The following is a 25,190-nucleotide window of genomic DNA, read 5'->3' on the forward strand; positions in this document are numbered from 1 at the left end:
TAAAATAGCACATCTGAGTCAACTCCTTGCCCACCTTTAGCATCATAAATTGAGATATACGTACAGGCTGTCACTTTTCCCATTATACTTATTCAAAAGCATATTTTAATTTCGATTTGACTCACCCCCTCCCGTGTTAGTTTTTATTCCCCTCTTCTGGATTTTTCAGCAATACCAATTTTTGGTTGTGATTTTGAAGCACACAAACAAAAACGCTCACTCCCTTGGGACCTGGACACAGCTCAGAGTATGAGCCGTGGTATATAGAGTGCCATGAGTGAATATCAGCTCTCTTGGCTTCCCTTGCTGTTGGAGGTTTATGTAGCAAATATACTCGCTGCATGTCACATAAAGCGAAATAATAAGAAAGAAAATGTGCATTAGCAGCATGCAGCACTTGAGTTTTCAGATGATCCCTCTTGCAACAACTGAGTGCATCTCTTCAAAGGGAAGATTCCTGTGCTGCTTTCCACAGCACAGCCAACAAAAGCCCAGGCTGATTTATGAGTTAGTCAGTGTGTCAGATTTATGTAATGAGATTATATATTCAATCTAATGAAGGAAAAATATGCTTACCAGAACAGTACGACAGCGCTGTGATTAAACGATTGGGTAACAGTATTCCCTCGGTGGATTAATTTAAAGAAATGCAGCAGGTACAGTTGACCTGTTTCTTGTGTGTTGCTAGCGATAGGCTCCTAGCAAGGAAGATTAATGTTTTTTGATTGTGTTGATAAAATAACTATGTGATCATAAAGGTAGATACGGATGTTTTGTATCCAGCAAACTGGCTTTTGTTTTTTATTAATCTTCCACGATGATTTATACTGATGGAGGCTTCTCCTCCTTATTTGTTTGAGCCTTAGTGTAGAAAGCAAAATAAAACTGTAACAAAGATATGCTGCCATCTTCATGCATCACTGTAATTGGAGCACCTGCCCTGCCTGCGCTCATCCATTCTAACTCTCACATCCAGGAAGATTTCTCCAGCTTAGACACACCTGAATTTTTAGAAGCAGGAGTTTCATTGCTAGACCTGAAAGGAATATGAAGGAATGTATCTTGCTCTCTTCCACTAAACTTTATAGGTCACTGAAAAATACATGTTAATAAGGCTTTTTAAAGATTGGGGAAAACAAGACCTAAATCAATGATAAGGTAGAAAGAATTTTTTTCTTCTGGCCAGAGGCCCAAGCCGATTTGGGGGGTGTGGGAGATACTCATAAAAGCTGCCGTTAGCCTAGCAAGAGAGGCTCCCTCGGCTTGCTCTCGAGGCAGTGGAGAAAGTCCCAGAAGCCTGATAGACCTGCTGTTAATCATGATGTGGAGGAGAATCTATTGCAAATGTTTTCTATTAAAAGAAACTTTTTTGTAAAAAAAAAAAATCTGCTTCAAACATGTTTTCTTCTCCAGTTAAAAAAATGCTTTCAGCTAAAAATCAAATATTCTGAGTTTTAGAAGTTCTCAGCCTTTTTCTTCCTTCTTTTTTAATGCAAAGTCAGATTCTAGAGGGGAAAATATGGTATTGCCTATTCTTTTGTATATATAACAGTGTTATTTTTGTTCTTAGGGAGCTAAGAGCTCAAGTAGAGATGCCTTCTGTATTATTTATATTGAATTAATTAAGTAGCTTCATGGGCAACAGCAAAAATGGTACCGGAGTCCACTTCAAGATGACGTTCGCTGTTCTGCAGTTGTCGTTACAGCAGTGTAAGAAGAATTAAGATCCAAAGAGGTGTCTCAAAGAGACCTATTTTGAGGACTTCTTGTCAGTTTGGATAGCTTGGTTCTGTCAGGTCAAAATTTCGTGTGCAAACTTTAATCCGTACTGAAAGTTGTGGGGGAGGATTGTGTAATTACAAAGCAGGTGATGGATATGTCAAACAGGTATTACGGCCAAAGGACACAGGCATAAAAGCGCACCTACATTCCAGATTATTTCTTGTTACGTTTTCTTTAAAGGGTCTATGTGTGGAGACATCTGCCTCTGTTTTTTTTCCCTTCTGCCCTCCAACACATTTTTTTTGTCCTCTGTATCACAGGAATCTTTACATTTATTTTTGACATATATAGGGTTTTTAACAGCTTCACACTAAGCGTGTTTTTTGGATAATATTTATTACTGGATATAGAGTTGCGAAGTTAGAGCTGATGTTAGCAATGACAAGACAATGGGCCCCTTCAGCTGCAGTGGGCAGATGTATGGAGGAGACGGAGAAATTTGAGAATAAAGAAATCAGAACAAAAAAAAACCACTTGAGGAAATCTGTGAGCCACTGACAAAACATGGGGTTGCAAAGCACTTCATCTCAGGTCGTTGGTTTTAAATTAATGCCTAGCTGGGTGTGGCCAAATATCTGAGAAACATTTACCATCACCGTCACTTGTAAAATTTGCTGTTTGGTCGTACTCCTTGGTGCGCTGCTGCTGGTTTTCTCTGGTTCACAAAAAGTCTCTGCCCTGCTGCAAGGGAAGCGTAAGGTAGCAGAGAAGGGAGTTGTATTTGGGGTAGTTAGCGACGGTCTCCTGAGCAGCAATGTAGCTATTTATTCACCGCATTCTCTACCGTACTTTCTAAACCCTAGTCTGCTGCACTTAGCTTTAAAATATTAAGTGAATCTGGGACTGACAAAACAGTTTGATCCAAATGATAAGAGGGTTTTATCCGGCAGACACTGGCTTGTTCTCTAAGAATATCGTGAACAGTGGTATTGGCTTAAAGGAAGGTTAAGGATGTGTTTACTACTTTCTCCATCTGAGAGAGAGAATATTTAAAATCTGTAAATTGACTATGCTATAAGAAACATTTGAGCTGCCGTAAGTCAGGTGTTGACCTTTCCCATCTCAAAATCATGAAGTGTTTATCTCGCATCGAGAAAGCAATTGATTCTCTCTTCAAGAGAAGCTGACATTCTAACTGTGTTATCTTTGATATATATGTACTCTGGCTATTGACCACATGAGAAAGTCAGGTGCTGGATTTAAAGGCCAGGATAGTATAACCTAAAAGCAGGAGTACTGAGGTCTCCCATCTTCTGACCTTCTCTTTGAATGTACTACATGGCAACTGGAAGACGCGTGTCCGTAGTAGCTGTGTGGGTACATATACAAATAAGGCTGACGTGCGTACGTTATTTTGCACACGCTAAGCAGAGTGAGCCTCCATCCCTGCAGCACCTCCAAGAGCAGTTGTGTTCCTGCGGTGGGATCCTGACAGGCTGTTCTAATGTTGTATACAGTAGACTGAAATAGGGATGAGTTGGGATAAGCTTTATTTGAAAGAAAAAGTTCGCTAACTTCCATCGTAATCTACCTAGGATATGGCGTATTTAACTGATTTTACTTTGATAATGCTGTAAGCTGGTCTTTGATAATTGCTTTCTGTAATTGGAACAAATTTATGATTATGCTAATTCATCTGCTGCCAGCCAATATGTAGTAGCTGAGTTAATCCATATCTGCCCCTGCATTTCTTTTGTAGATCATTACGTGATTAGCCTTTGTTAGAAATTGATGGAGGTATTTTAATTCTAAGCAGATTTAATTTCAGGGGAAAAAAATCAGATACCTTTATATAAACTTAGGGCATATTATAGCAGTTTTTAAGTCTAGTTCAAGATAGAAACATTTAAGACCTTCAGACAGTCTAATTCTTAAAAAGAAATATATTTCATTGTGTTACAAGCAGCTGTGGGACCTCCACTGACGATAAAGCGAGGGAAGTTAAATGAGTTTAGAGTCTACTCTTCAGGCATTGCAGGTTGGCAATTTGGAACACCGTGCCTCGTTTCATTGTAGGCTGCTTTGTTGCCTTTATTTTGCTTGGTTGTTTTGCGTGTGCTGAATTTTTCCAAAGGTTGCATCCCCACAAATAACAACAGCCTTTTGCCATCATGACTCCTTTAAATTTATCAGTTTATCCTATAAATTCATCCCTTAGTTCTCTTTGACAGCATTTGTCTGCTGAGGCAAAGGCAGTGAATGAGTTTCAAGAAGTCTGGTTTTTCTTCAAGAGAGGGGGAGACTGGAATTAGAGACGAGTATTCGCAGTGTCATCAAGCCTCCAGATAAGAAGCAAAAGGCAACGCATGCCCTCGCTTACAAATCATCTTTTAATCGCACATCTCTCAACACTTTCATGTTTATGTTCCGTCTGTTTAATGTTCTCCCTTCACCGTGATCATCGTTCTTTTAAATGCTTTGCATTAATGTCAATGTTTTTTATTCACCAAGCCTTGCAGCCCCAGACTCTGTGGATCGCTGTGCACTCTCTGCAGGAAAAGTTGTCTACAGGAAAAATAGCCCGAAGCGCAAGTGTAACAGTAATGAGGACCCTGAACCCTCCTGGGCCCCCCTCACTGCCCCGCAGAAGCCCCTGACCTGATGAGAGTCAAAATGCAAAATTTATAAACGTACTTGTGAAATAACGAGCTCTAGTAACACTAGACATGTTTGTCATTTCTTTGAACATTACTATGTTTGTCATTACACTGCGCATAAAGTGAGTTTAATTCTGACTGCCACCATTGAATTTCTGTCACTTGATTTATGCTAGTGCTGCTGTTCCATAATTTAAATTGCATTCCTAGTTTCTTTGCTGAAACCCCTCCTGATAATTAGTATTAAAGTTAACTGCAGAAGGGAAGCTGAAGAGAAAATGGATTACTTGGTTGTTCCTCGTCTCAGACCAAAGGGAAATGTGATACGTTCAAAGGGACGTGACTACGGGAAGAGTTCTGCGTTACTGGACTTAGTAAGGCTCCAGAGCTGTGCCCGGCCATCTGCAGTCGACACGGGTGGCAGCATCAGCCGCGTCACTTAGCTTGGGGCAGAGTGTGACCGCTAGCCAGGTGATCTCCAGGACACTTCCAGCCATGGAGATTCGGATGCCTGAGCTACTGGGTGCGTTCAGTTCACGGCAAAGCGCGATTGCATCTCCAACAATGGCAGTGAAAGCAAACTCAGGGAGTGAGGCTTTTGGAGAAAAGTCTCCTCTGGGTTTACCTAAACAAGTGTACCTGGGCCAGGCCCTGCCTCCTTTGATGTCATGGGGCATACCTTCGAACTCACCATCTTAAAACTTCACTCTCAGTGTTTATTCTGCTGTGCGCTGTAGCATACAAAGTCGTGTGGTCCCAAAACTCTTCAAACTTTTGTGAAGGAGACAGTTTAAAAAATAAAAAAATATATGTTAAGATTTGAGAGGAGAACCAAACCAAACCAGGGTTATGACAGAGCTTTAGAAAAATGCACAAACAGGCAGAGATGTCTGGAATGCTTAATGTGAGCTTTGATGGTGACAATCTGTTACCATTTGTGGTTAACTGCAGTTTGAGGAGAAGAGTATAGAGAACTAAAATCTTTTAACTACTTTTGGTATGAAATCTATAATTTATTTCACACTTGGGTAATGCCTCTTTTGACAGATGTGTAAAATAATCACTTTATTGAATTCCATCACGTAGGATCTCGGTGCCGCAGCCCTAGGTGTTTTCCAGGTAAGTTCCCAGCTGCGGTGCGCGGCCGTGAAGCTGTGGATGTGTCAGTCACACACCTTCTGTCCCAGCTACCCAAAATGACTGATGCTACTGGAAGGGGAACCTGCTGTCTGGCATGAAATCTAATTGGCTTTGATGGTCAGCTTTTGCAGATTTGTTTATAAACTGGAAAATTTACAAATTGCAGACCATCTGCGCAGAACAGTGTGCTAATGAATGCCTGTAGCTAGCAAATCCATAAGCTCATTACCACAAAGTTCCAAGTCCTTCCACAAGTTCCTAAACGAGGTTATTCATCTGAACTGAGATGAGAAGGGTATTTGACTCCAGGGTAGAGCCATGCCTCCTTCAGGTCTAGAAAAGTTATTAAAAACCTCACATTTATTCAGTCTTTTAATAGAATCTGTTGGTTCTGCTTCTATTTTTAATTTTTCAGCTCCGTACAGCAGCTTACCATGCCTTAAATATTTTTTGTAATGTTTCAAGTAGAGAAACGCCTTGCAGATAATTCCTGGGTCTACTCAGAAATATGTTGGTTGGTGAACTAGAGAAGATGTGTTGAAATATGTTATACGCCGCGTTTCATGATATTTATGTACCTTGACAAGAAATACTAATGGCCTCTGATTTAAGAATGTTTATGTAAATTGGGAATCTGTTATGATGACCTAGCTGCTCCACTGAGTGTGATGTCAAGCAATTTCATCCTTCTGTCTGTTTCTCTCTCAAAAAAAGTGGAATTAATAATACTTATTACGTGTCACCCCAATGCATTATGAAGCTGAACTGATCATTGTCCAATTGTTTGAACACGTAAAGCACTGAATATCGAGTAGTACTTGAAAATATTTTTATTCTCTCTCGGTTGAGATTTTCTTCCATTTTCTTTGAATAAAAATTAGCCCTTCTAAGTTACTAGCCCATACCTCCTTCCTCTGAGGTTCAGGGGAGGGGAAAAAAAAGCGGCCATCACTAGCTGCCTTTCGCTAGGCCTGCTGATCTCCATTGGTCAACTCTTTTTCAGCTCCTTGAGTCAAAGTCCTTCGCTGTCAGGTTAATGAGATCGTTAGCACAAGGCATCGGGTGCCTTCATTTGGCTTTACAGGTTTACACTTTTCCCCCCTGGTTTTTCATTCTCTTAGGGAAGCCAAAAGGACTCTCGTAAATAGGACAATAATTGAGTAAATGAGTAGTTACAATAAAAACAAAATACACAGTATGGAGTCAAGAACAAATATAGAGGAAATAATAAGATGCAATTATTTAAGAAAATTACTTCAGGTTCAAACTTTAATACTTACGGTGAAGAGAACCAGGAGGTAAATGAAATATATTCAACTAGAATGATCAAGGATTTTTTATCATCACTTCTTGATTCCTTGGATTAAATATTAAAGCCTAACTACCAAATACCACAAGGAAAAGTATGATTAGTTGTTCTCCTTTTTTTTTTCCCCATCCTCCTCTTCCTTCCTTTTCTCCCAGTAGAACAAAAATTACGTTTCCCTTATAATCCACACCCTTGCAACTCTGTTTGCCATTTTCTTTTCATTCTTTTATTATTTGTTACTTTACTCTGTCCTAGCATTTCATTTGGTGTGCCTTTGTTAATGAGCTCTTAGGGTCTTCAGAATCACAGAATGGTTTGGGATGGAGGGGACCTTAAAGATCATAGGAATAGTAGTTTCTTTTCTGAATTTGTGAATGTCTGCCTCTTTTGGGAATCCCATCCTAGCTTCATTTTTATCTTAATGCTTATAATAAAGATCACAATTACATTTATTAATGAAATCACTGAAATATAATTTTGCAGACTTTCTGCTTCCATCTTTTCTTTTCCTACTTGATCTTCTCTTCTCCATCCCTCTCCAGGTGGAATGGCTAAAGAACGAGGAGCCCATAGATTCCAACCTGGATGAGAACATCGACACCAGAGCGGACCACAACCTCATCATTCGGCAGGCACGTCTGTCTGACTCTGGGAACTACACCTGCATGGCTGCCAACATCGTTGCCAAGCGGAGGAGCATGTCTGCGACAGTTGTGGTCTATGGTCAGTGAAAATGTAATAATTATCGAAAAACTTAGATGCGTGTGCTTTTATTGCTGGAGTACTTTGTTTTCAACGTATGACTGGTCCTAAATCAGATGGCCAACCTCTTTCCTGTTATGATGCATTTCAGTTCTGTTGCTCAAGGCTGAGATCACACCTGCTTTTAGAGTGGTCAGAATTACGAGGGTTTTGTTTGTGATGGATTCCCAGAAGTTACGTCGATAATAACAATCCTTGCTCCAGATATTAAGAAGATCCAATTTTAAGCTAAACCACATAAATAAGCCTTGCTTGTGTCAGGAAACCCTGAAGCACGTGCCCTGGGAGGGACGTAAGGAGCTGCCTTAATTGGATCTGTGGTACTGCAGCATCCAAGCACTAACTAGCGAATCCAGATGTTACACAGCAAAGGACAAAAGAGCAGAACCATTGCTTTATCCCCATCCTCTGTTCCTCTCCATGTCTATTACTGCATGTGACATTTTATTGGCGGAGGTGGAGCATTCCTAGATCACTGTTTTTAAAATAAAGAAGTTTTGTTTATGATTTAAGCAAAGCATATTTTATGAGACTTGAGGTGCCTGCTTTTACCTCCCTCCCAGACTCTATCGTAGCCCTTCTTAGTATATTACTCTTCCAAAACATACGTTTGTGCTCCTTGACACCATGGCCTTTATCTAGTTGTGTACCGATAGGTAGCAGTGCTCCAACTTCAGCTTGGAATTTACCTGTAGAGTGTAAAACCAAAATTCTGCCTTTGAATGAAATGATCTGATCAGATTTGTTGCTTGATGTCTCTCGGCACACCTACTGCAACCTCCAGCGTGTTTGTGTTTTGCAGTTAATGGAGGCTGGTCGTCATGGACTGAGTGGTCAAACTGCAATGCACAGTGTGGTCGGGGCTGGCAGAAGCGATCACGGACCTGTACCAACCCTGCTCCGCTCAACGGAGGTGCATTTTGCGAAGGAATGTCAGTGCAGAAAATTACCTGCACTTCTCTTTGCCCTGGTGAGATACGCACAGTCTACTAAGGAATAGGTTTAAATGTCGCATTTATGGGAGAGCGCTTTCAGTCTGAAATGCCAGGTAGACAACTGTGCTTTGAGGAGCCCGTTGAGGTCAAAAAGGAGATTGGAAATCCATGCATCCTTGTTTAGACTACAGCTCAGAGCCTCGCGTAGGGTCTGAGCAGCACTCACAAGCACCTGTGGCCTTGATCTGCCAGGTTTGTCAGGGCTTTAACTTACCCTGAAGCTATCTAAATACCCAATAATAAACCAGCAACTGGCGCAATGTGAAAAGTCGTGTAATTGGGTGGGGGTATAGGGAAGGGGGAGGCGAGGGTTGTAACCCTAGAAAGAGAAACACAGAAACTGAAGCTGAGAACTTCACTTAAAAGCTTTATTTAGCTTGCAAAAGTTTGCTTTCAGGTATATTAACCTTTTGAAACCGAGCTGTTGCTATACATGGAGCACGGTGTTGCAGCCCTGGACACTGTACATTTCCTCATTTATTAACCTGAAACCTCCCGTATCTGATTTTGGAATTGGTGTTTCACTTACACAGCTAAAGAAAGTTAGTAGGATCGTATACATGTATGGTCTATGTTTGTCTGGGGTCACAGCATAACTTGTCTGGATTCTGGCAAATCTCTTTTCTAGCTTTTATGAGTTTTTTTTAGCTAGAATGTGTCCTGAACTGGGATTTAAAGAATTTAATATTATTTATAAATGTCTCTGTGTTCATCTGACTGTTCTTGAATCTGATTTACGCATGAAAAAGAAAGGGAACTGTGGAATCCCTTCTCGTTTGGGACAGGGTCAGAGACAGGTATGAATCCGTCAGCAAAGCAGCACATTGATCCATTGCCTTGCTCAGGGCGTTAGCTGGAAGTCTACAAGGCCAGCTACGCTCTTTTTGTAAATGGCAGCATCGTTCCTCTGGCAGGAAAACGTGTGGCCTCTCTACATCAGCCTGGTTTAGGTAGAATTTGTATTGAAACATTAGAAACTGATAGCTAGGTGGCAAAGAAAATGTTTCCTCCTGCAGTTTTAATGGACACTATTGCAGAATGTCATACACTGCTGCTATTTTAAAAGCTTCCGTATTGCACGCTTGAGGTGGTACGTTCTAATGCTGGATTTTTAACTTCCCATCTGATAAAACTGTATTTATTTCTCTGGATAATTATACTTCGTTTACTTGCTGTGACCTGAGGAGAGAGATGAAACAAGTATTCTTGGTAGGACCTCTTAGCTACACCAGTTTGATATGCAGTGACGGTGGTCGTGTTTTCTTCCTCCCCATCCAGTGGATGGAAACTGGGAGGTGTGGAGCGAGTGGTCTGTGTGCAGTCCGGAATGCGAGCATCTGAGAGTTCGGGAATGTATCGCGCCACCTCCAAGAAACGGAGGGAAGTACTGCGAGGGCTTGAGCCAAGAGTCAGAGAACTGCACGGAAGGGCTTTGCATTCAAGGTGAGTAACAGTTGGCACGGAATTGGTTTTAGGAGGTATGGCCTAAAATGTGTGCTGCAATCCAGGGAACGTAGCCCGTCTGCCGCGCACCCGTGTCGGTGGAACTCTTGTGGCTGAAATAGTACTGTGAAAAACCAGATTGTTTTCAGAGGGTTGCATATGTGAGGTTTGAAATCCACAGTGGTTTTTGAGTCACTGGATTTGTGTGGCACGTACTTTACCTATTAATTATCAGATGATTCGAGAAATCCAAATACAGGTTTTTTGCAATGTGTAATTATGACCACCTGCTACACTGTACTCGACAGAATGTACTACTTAGCCTTCTTCCTTTTCTTGCAAGTAAATTGGCAAAGCACCAACACGAATACTCTTGGCGCAAGAGCTGTTTAAGGTCAGAGTTTACTCCATTTGTTGCCTTTAACACAGGAGCTAAATAAAGGCAAATCTACTCTGCAAGCTCCCTGTGAAAGGATTTGCCCTTCATAAATGTCTGGAAAGCATCTGGCATTTAGTAGTTGCTACTATCAACAAACAACTAGGGGCCAAGACCATCAGCCCTGCAGCTGCAGAGTTGCAGAACACCCGGGGCCAGCTCCATAGGCTCGAAACAAAGGTGGAATTCAGGAGTTTATTCCTACCCTGAATGCTGCTCCCTCTCCACGGAGTGATACTGTCACCTCATCGCTTTCTAGCAATGAAGCAGCAGCCACGGGAGCAATCAGGAGTGCTAGGGCTGAAAGATGTAAACTGGAATAAGTCTACTTTTTCTTTAAGTTTCTGTTGAAATAGTCCTCTTTGTTTCTGTGGCACTGCATTACCCTTCCTTCTTGATCTTTCGCGTCCATGTGTTCACGTTATGCCTAGCAGTCATTTTCTTCTTCCACCACAATGCATGCAGCAGAAGGAATACGGTTATAAATGCTAAGCCTTGAGCTCCTAACCTTCACGTACAGCAGCGTAAGTGCCCGCGCCTTCCCCCACGCGCACCTTCCCAATACTGGCTGCGGTTTCAGGGAGAAAGAAACAGCCACTGTGCCCACCCAGTTCTGCAATGAAGTACCTCTGGTGAGATGAGGAAGATCATTTTCTAAATAAAATGAACTCCCTTTTTTGCACCGAGATGTTAATAATTTCTTAATTATTAGGCCATATATCATAGACTATATGTCGCTACTTAAAGTTTCCAGGGTTACAGAACAGCTCTCCAGCTCCAAGGTGCCAGGCAGACAAGCTTCACTGTTTAAAAGGACATAAATGAAATTCAGACTTTTTTCCTTCCCCATGTTTTAAAAAAGAATAACTATTGAGAATTTGTGAGCGCTGCAATTCATTCAGTTTTTGAGGGCCAATGTGGTGATCACGTGATGTTTTCTGAGGTCTTTCTCCTTCCTATACATTAAATGAATGCCCTTCTCTGCAGATGGCTTGATAAATCCAGAATCCATTCATGTGCACAGATTAGCATATCCTTTGGAAGACTATCAGAAGGATGCATTGAAAGGGGCGTGAAAAGATGGAGCCGAGGTCTGCACACTGTGACAGTCGTGAGTTGACTTACCACCTAGTTGGCTCCTGCTGTGATTTTCACCAGGGTTAGTAAAAGGTGACCCCATCCATGTCGCTGCTTCCAAGAAAAGCCTTAACGACACGGCAGGGTGGTAAAGGAAGGGATGCCGTCCTGAGGGACCTTGACAGGCTGGAGAGGTGGGCCTGTCTGAACCTCATGAAGTTCAACAAGCCAAGTGCAAGGTGCAGCGCGCTTGGTGCAGCGCTGGCCAGCTGCCTTTCAAGGACTACGTCTGACATTTACCGCTAATTCCAGGAGTGCATTTTCAGGAACTATTCTAGGATAAAGCCCTGTGAAGCTTTTTGTATGAACAAAGGTTTCACATACTGGTCAAATGAAATATGTTTCTGCACATAGAGGAAAAAGGACTGGGTGTTTGGAGTTCTGTTCACAGATATGTTACCAGTGCAATGGTCCACTTTTTATATATATTTTTTTAAATTATTTTTTAAAATGTGTCTGTGTTCCCTAGAACAAGGCTGTTTTTCACAGTAAGAAATCTAAAAGCTGCATTATGAAATTCTTGAGGGTGAACTCTGTCCATGTTGGTGCATTCATGCGCTGTTCTGTGCCGTTACTGAAAACGTGCTTTGCTAGTGACTGCTTTCTCTTAAAAACCAACCTTTACCCCCGGTGCTGAACTCTACATCTCAGTCTGTATGGCCTGCAGCTTTAGTGAGAAGCTTGTGGGCAAGTTCCTCCAACAGAAAGAGAAAGGGGGTAGGATGTCTGCTGGTCCAAACAGTTCATCTCAGAGGGGGCATGAGACAGGGGAGGGGTTGGCTTTTTCCAGCAGACACAAGTGTAGTCGTCTTGGCTGTGGAAAATAAAGGGGATTGCCTTCTGAAAGGTCCTGCAGAGAAATATCACTAGGAGTTGAAAGCAGAAACACTTTAGGCTGTAAGGAGTCGGTTGCCAACTCACCTTCCTTCTCAGAAAACAAAGTTTCAAAAAGAAAGAAGGCAGGCAGACATCCCGTGAGAGTCATATCGCTGATTAGAGATACGCATACAGTGCAGCCAGAGTATGTTTTCTGTTATTAAATTTAATGCCTATAAAAGATGTCATACTAACATAAGTTCTCTGTGTATCCATCAGATAGATGACAATAAAGTATAGCTTTCCCTGCTACTGCTTTACTGAAGCCCCTCTGTTAACATTCCCTATGAAGAACTCCAACAGCAAGCACTGAAAGCAAGCTCTTACCGCCAAATTATTTGATAGAGGAGCTACTGGAATAGTTACAGCATGGCAGCTAACTTAGTTTTAATAATTACCTGAATTTTTTATGATTATTATTATTTTCGTTGCCTGTCATATGCTTTGTACAAAATCAAACTCTTTGGATCAGGTACTGTCCCTCTGCTTTATGTTTGTACAGCCACTGGTGCAAAGAATATTATTATTAATGAACACTAACTTACCTGACTAATGGCACTGCAGTAAAAAAGAAAAATGCCCCAGCAAGTTGAAATCAATCGAAGTAGCACAGGATTTCATCATCCCCTTTTCAGAAGAACTTTAATTTTTTTTGCTATGGCATTTAGAATCACTTTATAGATGCGCTTTTAAGAAAATATAACCATTTTGCAAAACCACGTGCAAACAGAAGTGGAATAAATGGTGTATCTCTGAAAACAAATATCTGGACTAGCACAAGCTTCCTCTTTCAGAAGCAAATCACTTTTTGGCACATAGGACTTAAAATGTCCTTAATAGACTATGTGCAAAGAACTTGCCTTCTTTAAAATAAATGAACGGATCATTATGGGTAAAAAGATACAAAAAGCATTTTTTTAAAATATGAATAAATTTTGTACAGATTTAATCCACTTAGCGTCAGCTGTGAAGCACAAAGTCTGTAGAATATAACTTTGACGTTGAAAATGAACTATCAAAATCATTTTACAAAGGATAAGTGGCATAAGTAATACAAACCAAATTTTATGATTGAAAGGAAAAACCCTTGAAAATCTAAGCCTGCTAGGGATGCATATGCTGACATCAAAGCAATACTATTTTGAATTAAAGGAATGAAATTCTCAGCTTACGCTGAATATCTGGGGTGGGGGGGAATCTGCTGCTGCTGGATTTTCCATGCAGACATCTCGGTGGGTAAAGTATTTCCGTGCCTTGTGTAAGGTGAGATGGGAGTCAGGGAAACTGGGAACTAAATTCTAAAATTAATTCAAAGACAAATAGAAGAGAAGATTTCTCTCTGCCGCACACACCAGCAGTTTTTCACCTAATACTGGGATCAGAAACTGATCTCCAGGTATTTTGTGGGGAAAAAAAATCCACCCCAGTGTAACGCGGAGTCGAGCACATCGTCGGCGTTGCCCTTCGCGTGTGACGGTACTTCACGGAGCTGAGCAAGCCGCGTAGTGCGCGAGGAAGCTACAGCCCGGTGACTGCTGGGTGAGAGGGAGCCGAGATCAGCTCTGCCCTACGTGTTCTTCGTGTTTTCCGTACGCTCGTCTCCTCCTTTTGCTGCGAGGGGCGGTTCAGGGAGCGTGGCTTGGTTCTGAGGTGCTTTCCATCTGCATTCAAATCGAGTGAGGCACTAAGCGTCTCCGGTTTCTTTCATCTCGGAGTGCGATACCATTACTCCTTTCTGGGTCGTGCTGTATGTATATACTTGTGTCAACTTATTTTTAGGCTGTAATTGTTTTCTCAGCTAACAGGGCTTGCTGCAATTACCCTATTTTTTTAAAAACCTTTTTCCCCTGCTCATCTTCCAATGTGTGCCTTTTCTGCTCTGCTTTTCATCCCATGGGGAATTGTGAAGGAAATGCAGTACTGTGCTACGGAAAACTAATCTCTTGGAGGTTATTTATCAGGCACAACTTGTTAACTTTGTTCCTTTTGTGAGGCAAAAATAGAAGTGAATCATTTCTTTGGTTAACAAATAAAAGTTAAATGAAAGTAAGGGTGAGAACGTAGGGCTTTGCTCATTTTCTGGATGGATCCAGATAGTCCAGTCCGTACCTGAGGAGCAACTGAAACTGTTTTTCTTTCAGGGAATTTCTTCTAGGGCTTGTTACAATTGAATAGGTATAAACTTATATGCAGAAGGAAGGTAGAATTATTTTTGGTTTTGATATATATGAAAGATTGCCAGGCATGCCGAGTTGGGAGAAGAATAGAGACTGACTCAATCTGAATGCAAAGGTCACTCTCGCTCAGGATGGTCCTAATAACTTACTAGTTTCTTGCATATTTGTTCTTTCATTGATTATTCCCTTCCGCTCTTCTCGGTAGTATACTTTTCCATTGTGGATTTCTCTCTGTCTTGCAGAGGTGAAAGCTTTTTCTTTGCTTAATAAAAGAGAGGGGATTGTAGAGGTTTTTTGTTTTACTTTTATCCATTTGCTTTAAACTTATTTTTTTTATAACTTCAAAAACTATTGATTTCTTTTCCCAGTGCCCAAAAAAGAAACAAACAAGTGGGCCATAAGCAGACGAACTACAAACATGTTTTTACTAATGCATCATAAATCACAAATAATTTTGTTTTCCGTTGTTCAACCAACCATGATACTGAATATTGCCAAGAGGCTTCTGGATCTAGCAATCTCCCCGGTTTATATGGCAAATGCATTTCAATTCTATTGCAGTTTTCTGTAGATAGCACTATGTCAGCAGCATGAAAATGTTTATTACCATTGCAAAGCTCAAGTCTGATACCATTCATTTGGTATTTGCGTACATCATTTCCTAGCAAAAATCAAAACAACCTCAAGAAGAAGAAAACCACACACCTAGCTTTTTGGCAAAGCCAAAATCGAAGAATCTTTCGGGTTAAGTATTATTAAACCAATCATTTTCAGAAATAGTAGAAATAATAGAAGGTGCCTCATAATCCATGTGCTCACAGTATCACATAACAAGACGCTAAGCTTGAGCATCTTGTACCTTGGGGTGGCTTCCATTCAGACGACTGTTACCCAATATAGATCACGGCGATTGTGCTGGTAACCGACCTCTAGAGATAGCCAGTACCAGAGCCTGTGTACGGAACGAAACCCAGACGATAAATCGGGGAACAGCTCAGTCAAAGGGAATTTCCTGACAACACAAAGCACCTAGGAAATGGATATAGCCTTATCTGCTAAAGGATTTATATCCCTCATTCTGTTCTGTCTGTTAGATTAGTCTGATTAGATTAGTCTATTAGATTAGTCTAATTCCGCTGAACTGCTAGCCTCTGTTGAGTTTTATAGAAATAAGTAAGTTACATGTCACGCTTTGTTGTTTTCTTCAGACGACCTTTCAACAAGAGGTATGGGAGTAGTTGCTTAAGTTGGGCAGACTGCCCAAGGAACTAAGGGGGGGGCAGAATTGACCCCGAGACTGTCCAGAGCACGCGGAGCGCAGCCGTGAGACAGTCCTGGCAACCCCAGCCCAAACGTGAATTTGTAAGCAGGGTCGTGGAGACGGCGGCGACGCTGGGACCGGCGTGCGCGGCGCCTTGCTCGGTCCTGCAGAGCCTGCGCGGGGGCAGCGCGGGTGCTGCGCAAGCCCAAGTCTCCCGCTCTCTAAAGATTGTTTTTCCAGGTATTAGGGTAGAAAGGGCAGCTCTGATGCCTGTCACGAGGAGACAGAGAAGCCTCCTTTTTAAGAGATGCACTGCTGTACAAAACCTGGTTTATAATGTAATTGCATATGTATGGGAGTACGTTGATTCCGTATGTTCTTTGTAGACACATATAGATGTCATTATTGGTTTATATATATATTTAGATACATAAATGTGAATGTATTGTACATTTTTATATTTTATAAATTGCTTTTTTAAATGTCCATCACTAACCTCTCCATATATCAAACATACAAAGAATAATTCTTAACTGAATTTCTTTGCCAAGCGATCCGCTTCAAAGTATTGAACTTCCTTATTGCGGAGACATATAATATTCTAAATAAAAGCATCCAATAAAGCTAACAAATACTTGAATTAACCAAGTGAGAAGTTACTGCAAAGAAACATCCTGAAAGAGATTTAGAAAAAAAAAAAAAATGAATGGAAAAATATGGACAACATAAAATATTCATACTGTCAGCAAACAAGGAGAAAATGTTTCATTTATAGAGCTAGACAGAAGCGATATAGAAAATAGATATGCTCCATGTAAATTTATTAAGTGCAACTTTCTCTCTCTCTCTTTCTCTCTCTCTCTCTCAGATAAAAAACCTCTTCATGAAATAAAATCCCAAAGTAAGTTATTTTTTTTCTCTTGTAAATATGACTTTTCTCATCTTCTCTGCCATGCTGTTTTATTTGTTTAGGAGCTAAATAAAAGCGAAGGTTATATGAAAGGCTTTCACATTACTGAAAGCATCTTCTTAGCATCTTGGTGATCATAGGTTTGAGACTAAAAACAGAAAAGTGACCGTTCTTTAGCAATTTGTGTCCGAGTGGGAGCCCTTGCTACAGGAATGCCGATCTTGAGATTGATCTCGTGAGGACTTGTAATTAGAAAAAAAGACATGAATATAGGAGATGGTTCAAATCTGGTTCCGCTACGGGCTCTGTCTGCTTGTTCAGCTCACTTCGGCCTCGATTTATCAAGTGGTAAAGGGTATTTATACGCTTTACTCTGTAATTAGATAGTGTTTATATACTGCCGGGGGGCTTCTGTCCGGCACTTTGTTTCTCAGACGTCCATTGATTTCAGTGGAATTTTAGTTTAGAGCAGCACATTTGGAGTGAACTGATTGACTGAAAGATTTCATTAAAAAAAAAAAGGACAAAAAAAAAAGGACACAATTTCATCAAAACCACAATTTCCGTGAGGCCGAGACATTGTTTGTTTCTTTCATAAACCGTACACAAAGTTTTGAAGATTTTTGACTGCTTAATTTTCAACAAAAAATTGTCTTTGAATTTTGACAAATAGATTTATAAACACATTTTGGGCTTAATTCCTTTGGAGGACTTAAAACAAGAATCCGCCCGTACTGAGAAGCAACACGTGCGATTGTTTCTATCTTCTTTGGGACAGTTTTCTATTACGTGTTATAAATTATGTGGGGTTTAAGCCTGAGTATTCCTCCAGGATATAGGGGCATAGAGTGATCAGATTATTTGAAATTTTACGGATCTTGGGCCCTAAATGATGAGGGAAACATTTGGAAATCCTAAGCCGAACTGTATTTCCTTGGACCTCACATGCTGTAGGCTGCAACGTCAAAACATTCTGCAGCCAAATTTCTTTCTGGCTCGAGCAGTCGCTCTGTGTCATTGCTCAGCTCAGGCGGCTGAGATGGTTTTGTGCGTTTAGCTGCACGCTTCCCAATTAATTAGGGAATCTTGAAAGAGTATCAGTCAAATGGCTTTATTTTCTGATTTATTAAAAAGGTAACTTTAATGGAATTGATTTTAGGGTATAAGATATCTGGGAGAATGAAAAGGGTTTCTTTGTAGCTGTGGGGTTAGAAACACAGAATACAGATGTTGCTGTTCGGCAAAACAGGAACTTAGTTCAGGACTGCATGAATCATCACTGATGCAAAATCAAAGTCGATTATGAAGATAATTGAGAAACAACCTGTCCTACTGACTAACCTCTTACGTGCTTCTCTGGCTTTGGATCCTTGTTCTCCCAGACTGGCTACGTGAAGGAATGGACTTGAGGATGCTAAGGGGGATCAGAAGTGAGAGTGATGGAAAACTGGGGGAGGATGGGGAGCTGGGAAAATCTTTCAAATCGTCTCGCAAGCTCTGATGGTAGACGGGGGGAAATGTATGCCCTGCATAGCTCCTGGAAAGCACTTATTGTAAATGAGATAATTTAATCAATTACGTTTCCTAATGTACTAAACCAAATGTTTCATTTTCTGCTCCTGCACATCTTAAATTATCTTCAGGTGCTTTATGAAACTTAATCATAGTTAATAGAAACTTCATTACCATCAAATGTGCTTTCAATAAATGTTGTGTAACAGTGTCAGGAGGTGGAGTGAAATATAGGCTACGATTACCACAGACATGTATCCTGTAACTGAAATGTAGAAAAATCGCAGTGCTTTACAAGAGTCCCTACCTCCTCTGGGCTGGGAGGATGCATTTCATTAAATAGTAATTGGTTGACTATAAATGTTCTCTTTTTTAGTTTGTTTGTTTTTCACTTTGTTCCCTTCTGGGAAAAAATAAAAGCAGAAAATTACACCATTCCCCAAATTTGCCATGCTTTTCTTTTTTCTTTAATTTCTAGTCTCCTGCAAAAGGAATTATCCATAAGAAAAGACAGAAAGGAGAAGAGATTAAAATTACTTTAAAAAAACAGTATTTGTTTCTAAAGAAATACTAACATGCTACGTAAAAATGAAAGTCCCCTTTCTTAAGCAGTTGTGTTCCATAGGAACAATTCAAAGGAATGCCATGCCGCTCGTGTTTTACTCTGTTAAGATAAAGCTATTTAAAAATCTACTAAATCCTGAACAGGTTGTCCTTTTCCTCTGAACTCTATGTGTTGTGTGACTTTGGGTTTGTGGGCGGTTTGTTTCCCTTGCAAAGGAATAGTTATGGGAACGCTTGAATAACTCTTCCAGGTCTTCTATGAAACAGAACAATGCGCGTTTTATTAAAGGTAAGGAAATTCTGAAAGAATAACTGTAAGAGTTTTTAATCATAGAGCTTACAGAAAAGTGTCAAATTCAAGTTCTAGGGATGCTTACAAGTATTCACTGAAAACAGAATTGTTCTCTCCAGAAAAATTTTGCTTGAGTCAAACTATTCTCATTTTTTTAAATTCTCTCTTCTCGCTCTCGTCTTTAACCTGTGCCCAACAGTCTTGTGCAGTTCTAAAAGTATGAAACTTAAATTATCTGATATCTGACTCGATTGAAAAGAAGCAACTAAGCTCTTTAAGAGGATTTAGAGTAATAAATTGCAGTTACTCACAGTTGGGAACCTGAGGAAGGTGTGTTTTATATTCTGGTTTTGATGATGAAAGATCAGCTCCTGCATTAGCTACCATTGATGTGGCAGTGAGTTTTACTGATCGGTTGTTTCTGCATGTTTCAGGCTTTGTAATTTATTATCCTGAGAAGGCAGAAACAGCAATTCAAATTTTCCACACTTTTCTGTTTGAAAGTAATGATCAAAATGGAAGACTTCAGGGTGCTTTATGGTGAAACACCGGCCAGCTCACTGTGGTTCTCTAGAAAGGACAAGAACCCACTTGCTGTTGGGTTTCTTCTGCCACTGGAGATATAAAGCATTCCTTCTCTGGGCTTGTTCATTGTACTAATTACCCACAAAAATTAAGACAGCAATAGAGTTTCTTAATTCCCTGTAACAACAAACTTTTTGGGTCTGCTTATTCCATCTGGAGTACGGGAATATGGACTTCTCCCCTTGTTAGTCTAATACATTCACATTGTCAGCTAACAGCTTACCTGCTAGAATGCCTAACTCTGAGCCTAAAATGCTTAAAATTCTCTTTACAACATTTTTCAAGGGGGCATCTCATGGAAAATATGAGAAGAAAAGGCTTCAGAAAAAAAACTTTTTCTCTAGTAATATATTTAGTAGAACCGTGTGGCAATTGTAATGTTCTGAGAAGTTGGATAAGAGCTACTTACAAGTGCGTTCAGTGGTGATTGCTTGTCGTGACATGCCACAGAAGATGGATTTCTTCTGAAAGCTGATATTTGCATGGAAATTTTGTGATCTTTTCTTTTCAGCAAGTTCTAAATGTGTTAAAAACAGAAACCTCTTCGGTATGAGGTTATCTGAAAATTGACAACCGCAGAAGTATTTTCTGGGCTAAATAGCAGCCACAGGAAAACTGATTTCAAAATGTTTATTGCGGGTTGAATGGGATGTTGGAACGTCATATTGGGGTTGACTGGGAACACTTTGAGCATGGGGAGGGAAAGGCTGTTTTCCATTAAGGACATTTGAGCCAAACAGTTTATTCTACTGTTGATTCAACTGCCCAACTCCAACATCAGTTCCACTGCCTTACAGCAAACCTCCCATGTGCTCCCAGCCCACTTCAAGCCGTGTTTACGTACGCCGTCTCCTCGCTGCTGCAGTTCATACGGCGTCTCGCTGACGTTAGAGAGCAGTCGGTGCTCAGCGATGGCGCTTGGCAGCTGGTGTGTCTTCCCAGGAAGTTCAGCTGCTTGTGCTGGTAGTTGTCAGACGTTTAGTTTACGTAAGGAACTGGCGAGCCAGGCAAATCAGCTTTTCTGATGCTGCCCGTAGGTACTCAGTTCTTTCATCTCAGTGGTCTGAAGTTTCACGTTCGTTTTAAAAACTCAGCTAAAATGAAGTTATCTGACTTTCTGCAGAAAAATATATGCGCAACTGAAGCCTCCTCCCAAATGCTAATTAAGTAATATCAGTAATTGGCTATTTATTAAATGCTGAATTTAACTTCCTACCCTATTTCTGTACATTGCAGTTTATTTACTGATATCGTGTAGTCTGGATTTCCTAGTTATTTTTTGTCACTGTCATTTGTTATAAATAAATGCATTTTCTGTACCAAGTGCTTCTAACTTGATAGCAGAAGCACCACATAGTAGGATAACAGATGATGTATAGGGTGAATACATGATTATCTCTTCTTCTAAACTGGAGTTTGGCATTAAGGAACTATCTAAGGACCCACTAAGTGAACTTGCCAAGTAATTTAATTTCACGGTACGTGGTCCCAAATCCCAGAAGATCTAGAATAGCGGGAATGGATAATTCAATTACATAATATTGCAGGTTTCATTTGGATTCACTCTTTCAAAGCAATGAATTCTTCTCTGCTGTAAAAGTTTGAAATCTTCGAGAACTTGGTCGTAAGCTTAGTTGCATGGGTGTGATCGTGGGGAAGGTTTGGTTTCCAAAGACTGAAGATGCCTGCAGGAATCCAAGAAGATACATGGGAGCTCCTCAGCCTCTCTCGGAGCTGTGTAACGATGGACTGTTCTTCTTACACTACAGCTCACGCAGAAAATAAAGAGGAGGGAAGGGGAAATCTTCACTAAGATTTTTCAGAGGATTCATGACCTCCAGGATTAGCTCCAGAGTTCAGACCTAACACTTACATGTCCCTGGAAGCTAGCGATAGATGGGACTCGTGCTGGTCCCCAAAGCAGCCCTCCCTAGCTGCAGCTGGTGCACGTCCTCCCTTTCAGGGTGGTGTCACCATACCTGAATGATCTCCACTGGGCTGGAGTGAGGAACGATAGCTCAGCAAGGAGCCCAAGCTAGCAACGTGTGCTGAAGAGAGAGGCTCTTTAGTGGTAAGCGCTCTGCTTCTGACTCCTAGAAGTCCAACTCTCCCATTTAAAAAAAACCCCAACCCCACTGTAAAGACCGCAATGCAATCCCTAAAGCAACGTAAGCTCACCTACACGGAGCGATGCATCAGGAAACTTGCTCATGCTTTCAAATGCTTGCTTTTCAGTGTTCCTTTGTGCTCCACCATCCTGCACTGATGTTCCGAGCTTCACCTCCCTGGCCATGCGGCTGTGGCCTCACCCGATCAATCCCCTCTGCTCACGGCCAGCCAGCGCCAGTCAGAACAAACGTTTCCGTGGGGGTTGCTGACTTGGTACCCACTTTTTCTCCTTTCAGATATTGAGACTGCCAGTGACATTGCCTTGTACTCTGGCCTGGGAGCAGCAGTCATTGCTGTAGCTGTGCTGGTGGTTGGCGTTACCCTTTACAGACGGAGTCAGAGTGAGTACGGCGTGGATGTGATTGATTCATCTGCACTGACAGGAGGCTTCCAGACATTTAATTTTAAAACAGTCAGACAAGGTTAGTGTTGTGATTTCATTTTCTTCTCTCCAGAGCTCCTACTGCAAAGAGATCCTAAGCTCGTATCCGATGACTGGCTGTGGGAGGGCATTCTAGCTTCATGCTGAGCGTTGCAAGCCAGGGAAGGGTAGGACCAGGACCAGGACCCGGTGCTTAGAACTGTCTCTTACTGTCTCTGCTCCTGATCTGCCATGGCAACTGGGACAAACACATAATCTTTCTTGACCATGCTCTAAGTGCTTTAGAAATGCTGGCACTAGCTTCTACGCTGACATTTGTGACTTACAAAACCCCCAAACAAAGCAAAACAAATAAAACAACCCAAAACAAACCCAGAAAGCATGTCTGTAGCTCCTTCCTATTCATTTATGGATCTTCTGTTTTCTTTACAGCAATAAAAGTGATTAGTTCTTTACTGTTAATTTGAGAATTAACTTTCAGTATTTTTGTAAGCTGCTAGCGTGCAAACATCCACATTCTGAGGTGGGAAATAAATGTGTTTAAAGATGTACTGATTAAAAAAACCAAACGCAAACATTTCAGAAAGTCACCAGTACAATAAAATATGGAAGAAATATTTACTTTTACTAAAAGCAGCCCTCAGATGTTTTCTGGAATAATATTTCCTTTGGACAAAAAGGTAGGGAGAAAAATTGGTGATTACTTCAAAATACTGTTTCTTTAATTCTGTCCTGACATTCTAACAGAGACCTGCCTTATTGTGGGTGGGTGGGTGTGTTGGTGGGGTGCGAAAGTACCCCCATGTCTCTTCTGTCTTCGGAAAAGTGAAATATGGTGCAGAGTTTCGGTTGGGTGGGGTTTTTTTTTTGTGTCTTCTTGTTTTTACAGTTACTTTATTTTCTGGGAAATGTTCCTCACCAAGCATAAACTGCAAGAAATTGGAAAACGAGCTTGGTAGACAGGGATGTTTGAGGGATGTTTACTCATTCATTTAAAAATCCAAGCCTTTAATTAGTCATGGAGTTCTCAATGACTGTCTCAAATAGTAACTTCCTCCTTTGTTGTTCAGTTTGCCATGAAAGTCTTGTTTTGAGTCGGGGGAATTGTTTGCTTGACTTTAATGTTTCAAAACCAGTAACTCTGCAACTATCTGAGTGCCCCACTTTCCCTTACGCCAGGACACTATTAATTCAGTTCAGCTACTCGGGGTTCTCTGTCTGAGGGTTTTTTTAAATAAGAGCATTTGTAAACTAAGCAATTCAGCTGAAAAAAAGGCCAATTCTCTGTTTAGTTTGCTGAAAAGAGAGCACAATACTGACATACGGGCAATGGATTAGTGTGATCCAAACGTTATTCTTTGGGGAAATGTGTTTCTAATGTTAGCAACCCAACCTGCCGTCCCTTAAAGTGATCATATTTTCAAGGATGCAGTACAGATGATTTCCAGAAAACCAGTTACTACTTAGAACTATTTATTAAAAACCAACCAACCAACCAAAAACCCACAAAGACAAACAAAAGACCAAACCAGCTAAAGGATTCAGGCCCACAATCTATCCATTCCTTCTGTTTTTCTCCGAGTGTTTTCTGGGCTAAAATCCTCCTAAATGAAGAACTGTGGTATTTTTCCCTATATTACTCTTGTCTCGCTTTCTTTTCAACCCAGTTTCCCTTAGGCAGGAAGTTATCGTTTCGTGTAAGCTCACGGAAAAGGTCTGCAGGAAGATGTGTTCTCACCCAACGGGTTTTAATTTTTTTTAAAAATAAAGGCAGGCATACACAGAAACATGACTCCAAAACAAAAAGGAAGTTCCTTCTTGGATTCACGTACTCTGGAGTTGCCTGAAGTGTGGAAAGCAGTCATCAAGTACCTGTTAGATCTATGGCATCGTTTCATCTGCTTTTTGACATTACCTTATGTGATTTTGAGCTCTAAGAGTATCAAGAAGGAAAAGCAAGTCAAAAAGGAAATGGTGGAGAGGTCAGAAAGAGATTTCTGATTTAACATCGTAGTACAGTACCTAACTGCCTGATCTGCTTCGTTCCACCAGGTAACTCCCTGCTTTTGAACTCCTCCATGCAGCCTGACCTGACAGTGAGCAGAACGTACAGTGGACCGATCTGCCTGCAGGATCCCATGGACAAGGAGCTAATGACAGAGTCTTCGCTGTTCAACCCGCTGTCGGACATCAAAGTCAAAGTTCAGAGTTCGTTCATGGTGTCCCTAGGGGTGACAGAGAGGGCCGAGTATCACGGAAAGGCGCATTCTGGAACTTTTCCTCATGGGAATAATAGAGCTTTTGGTACAATCCAGGCTAGAAACAAGGCTACGTACATTCAGAACCTGTCTTCTCTTTCAACAAGGAGCGAGCTGAAGACAACTGCCATTTTTGGACACCTGGGTGGCCGTTTAGTGGTTCCAAACACGGGTAGGTAGATCCTCTCTCATTAAAAGCATATAAAATAATTTTGGATTAAACTTATTTTCCCTGATATAGTGTTCTAAAACTAAATAAAAAAAGGAAAGCAAAGTAGGGGCTCCCTTAATGCAAATTTTGGGAAGTAGAGCATGTTGCCCACAGAGGAGATGGCTGATCAGAACAAAGCTCGGGATGAGTAGTAAAGATGCATTATGCTTATTTGAACTGTTATAAATTACTGCCTCTCTTGATGTCTTTGGCATGAAAGTCGTATTAATCAAAGCTGTTGCTTACTTGGATCCTGATCCAAAAGAAGGGCTCCGCAGGAAGGAGGTCGATACTGGATCAGCATCTTTTATCATGGGGTCATATTCAAAGCAGAATCTACACGCATCAACATCTGACTGCGTTAACATTGTCAGACTTCATTAGGTTATTGA

The 25,190-nt window shown here is 41.0% G+C and overlaps 1 protein-coding gene across 4 annotated transcripts in view; it reads left to right on the forward strand.

The window, feature by feature from the left end:
• Positions 1 to 25,190, forward strand: part of UNC5D (unc-5 netrin receptor D) — a 161,307-nt gene that overhangs the window by 105,291 nt on the left and 30,826 nt on the right. The window contains exons 5-10 of one of the 4 annotated variants that reach the window (XM_054804681.1): positions 7,371 to 7,551; positions 8,393 to 8,560; positions 9,864 to 10,028; positions 16,784 to 16,816; positions 22,184 to 22,369; positions 24,382 to 24,759. In XM_054804681.1, the coding sequence (XP_054660656.1) occupies positions 7,371 to 7,551; positions 8,393 to 8,560; positions 9,864 to 10,028; positions 16,784 to 16,816; positions 22,184 to 22,369; positions 24,382 to 24,759 (1,111 nt within the window). The remainder of the gene's footprint in view (positions 1 to 7,370; positions 7,552 to 8,392; positions 8,561 to 9,863; positions 10,029 to 16,783; positions 16,817 to 22,183; positions 22,370 to 24,381; positions 24,760 to 25,190) is intronic. The other 3 variants (XM_054804683.1, XM_054804682.1, XM_054804684.1) reach the window with 3 other exon arrangements.

Source organism: Grus americana, chromosome 26 (genome assembly GCF_028858705.1).
Source record: "Grus americana isolate bGruAme1 chromosome 26, bGruAme1.mat, whole genome shotgun sequence".
In the NCBI taxonomy this organism is placed as follows: Eukaryota; Metazoa; Chordata; class Aves; order Gruiformes; family Gruidae; genus Grus; species Grus americana.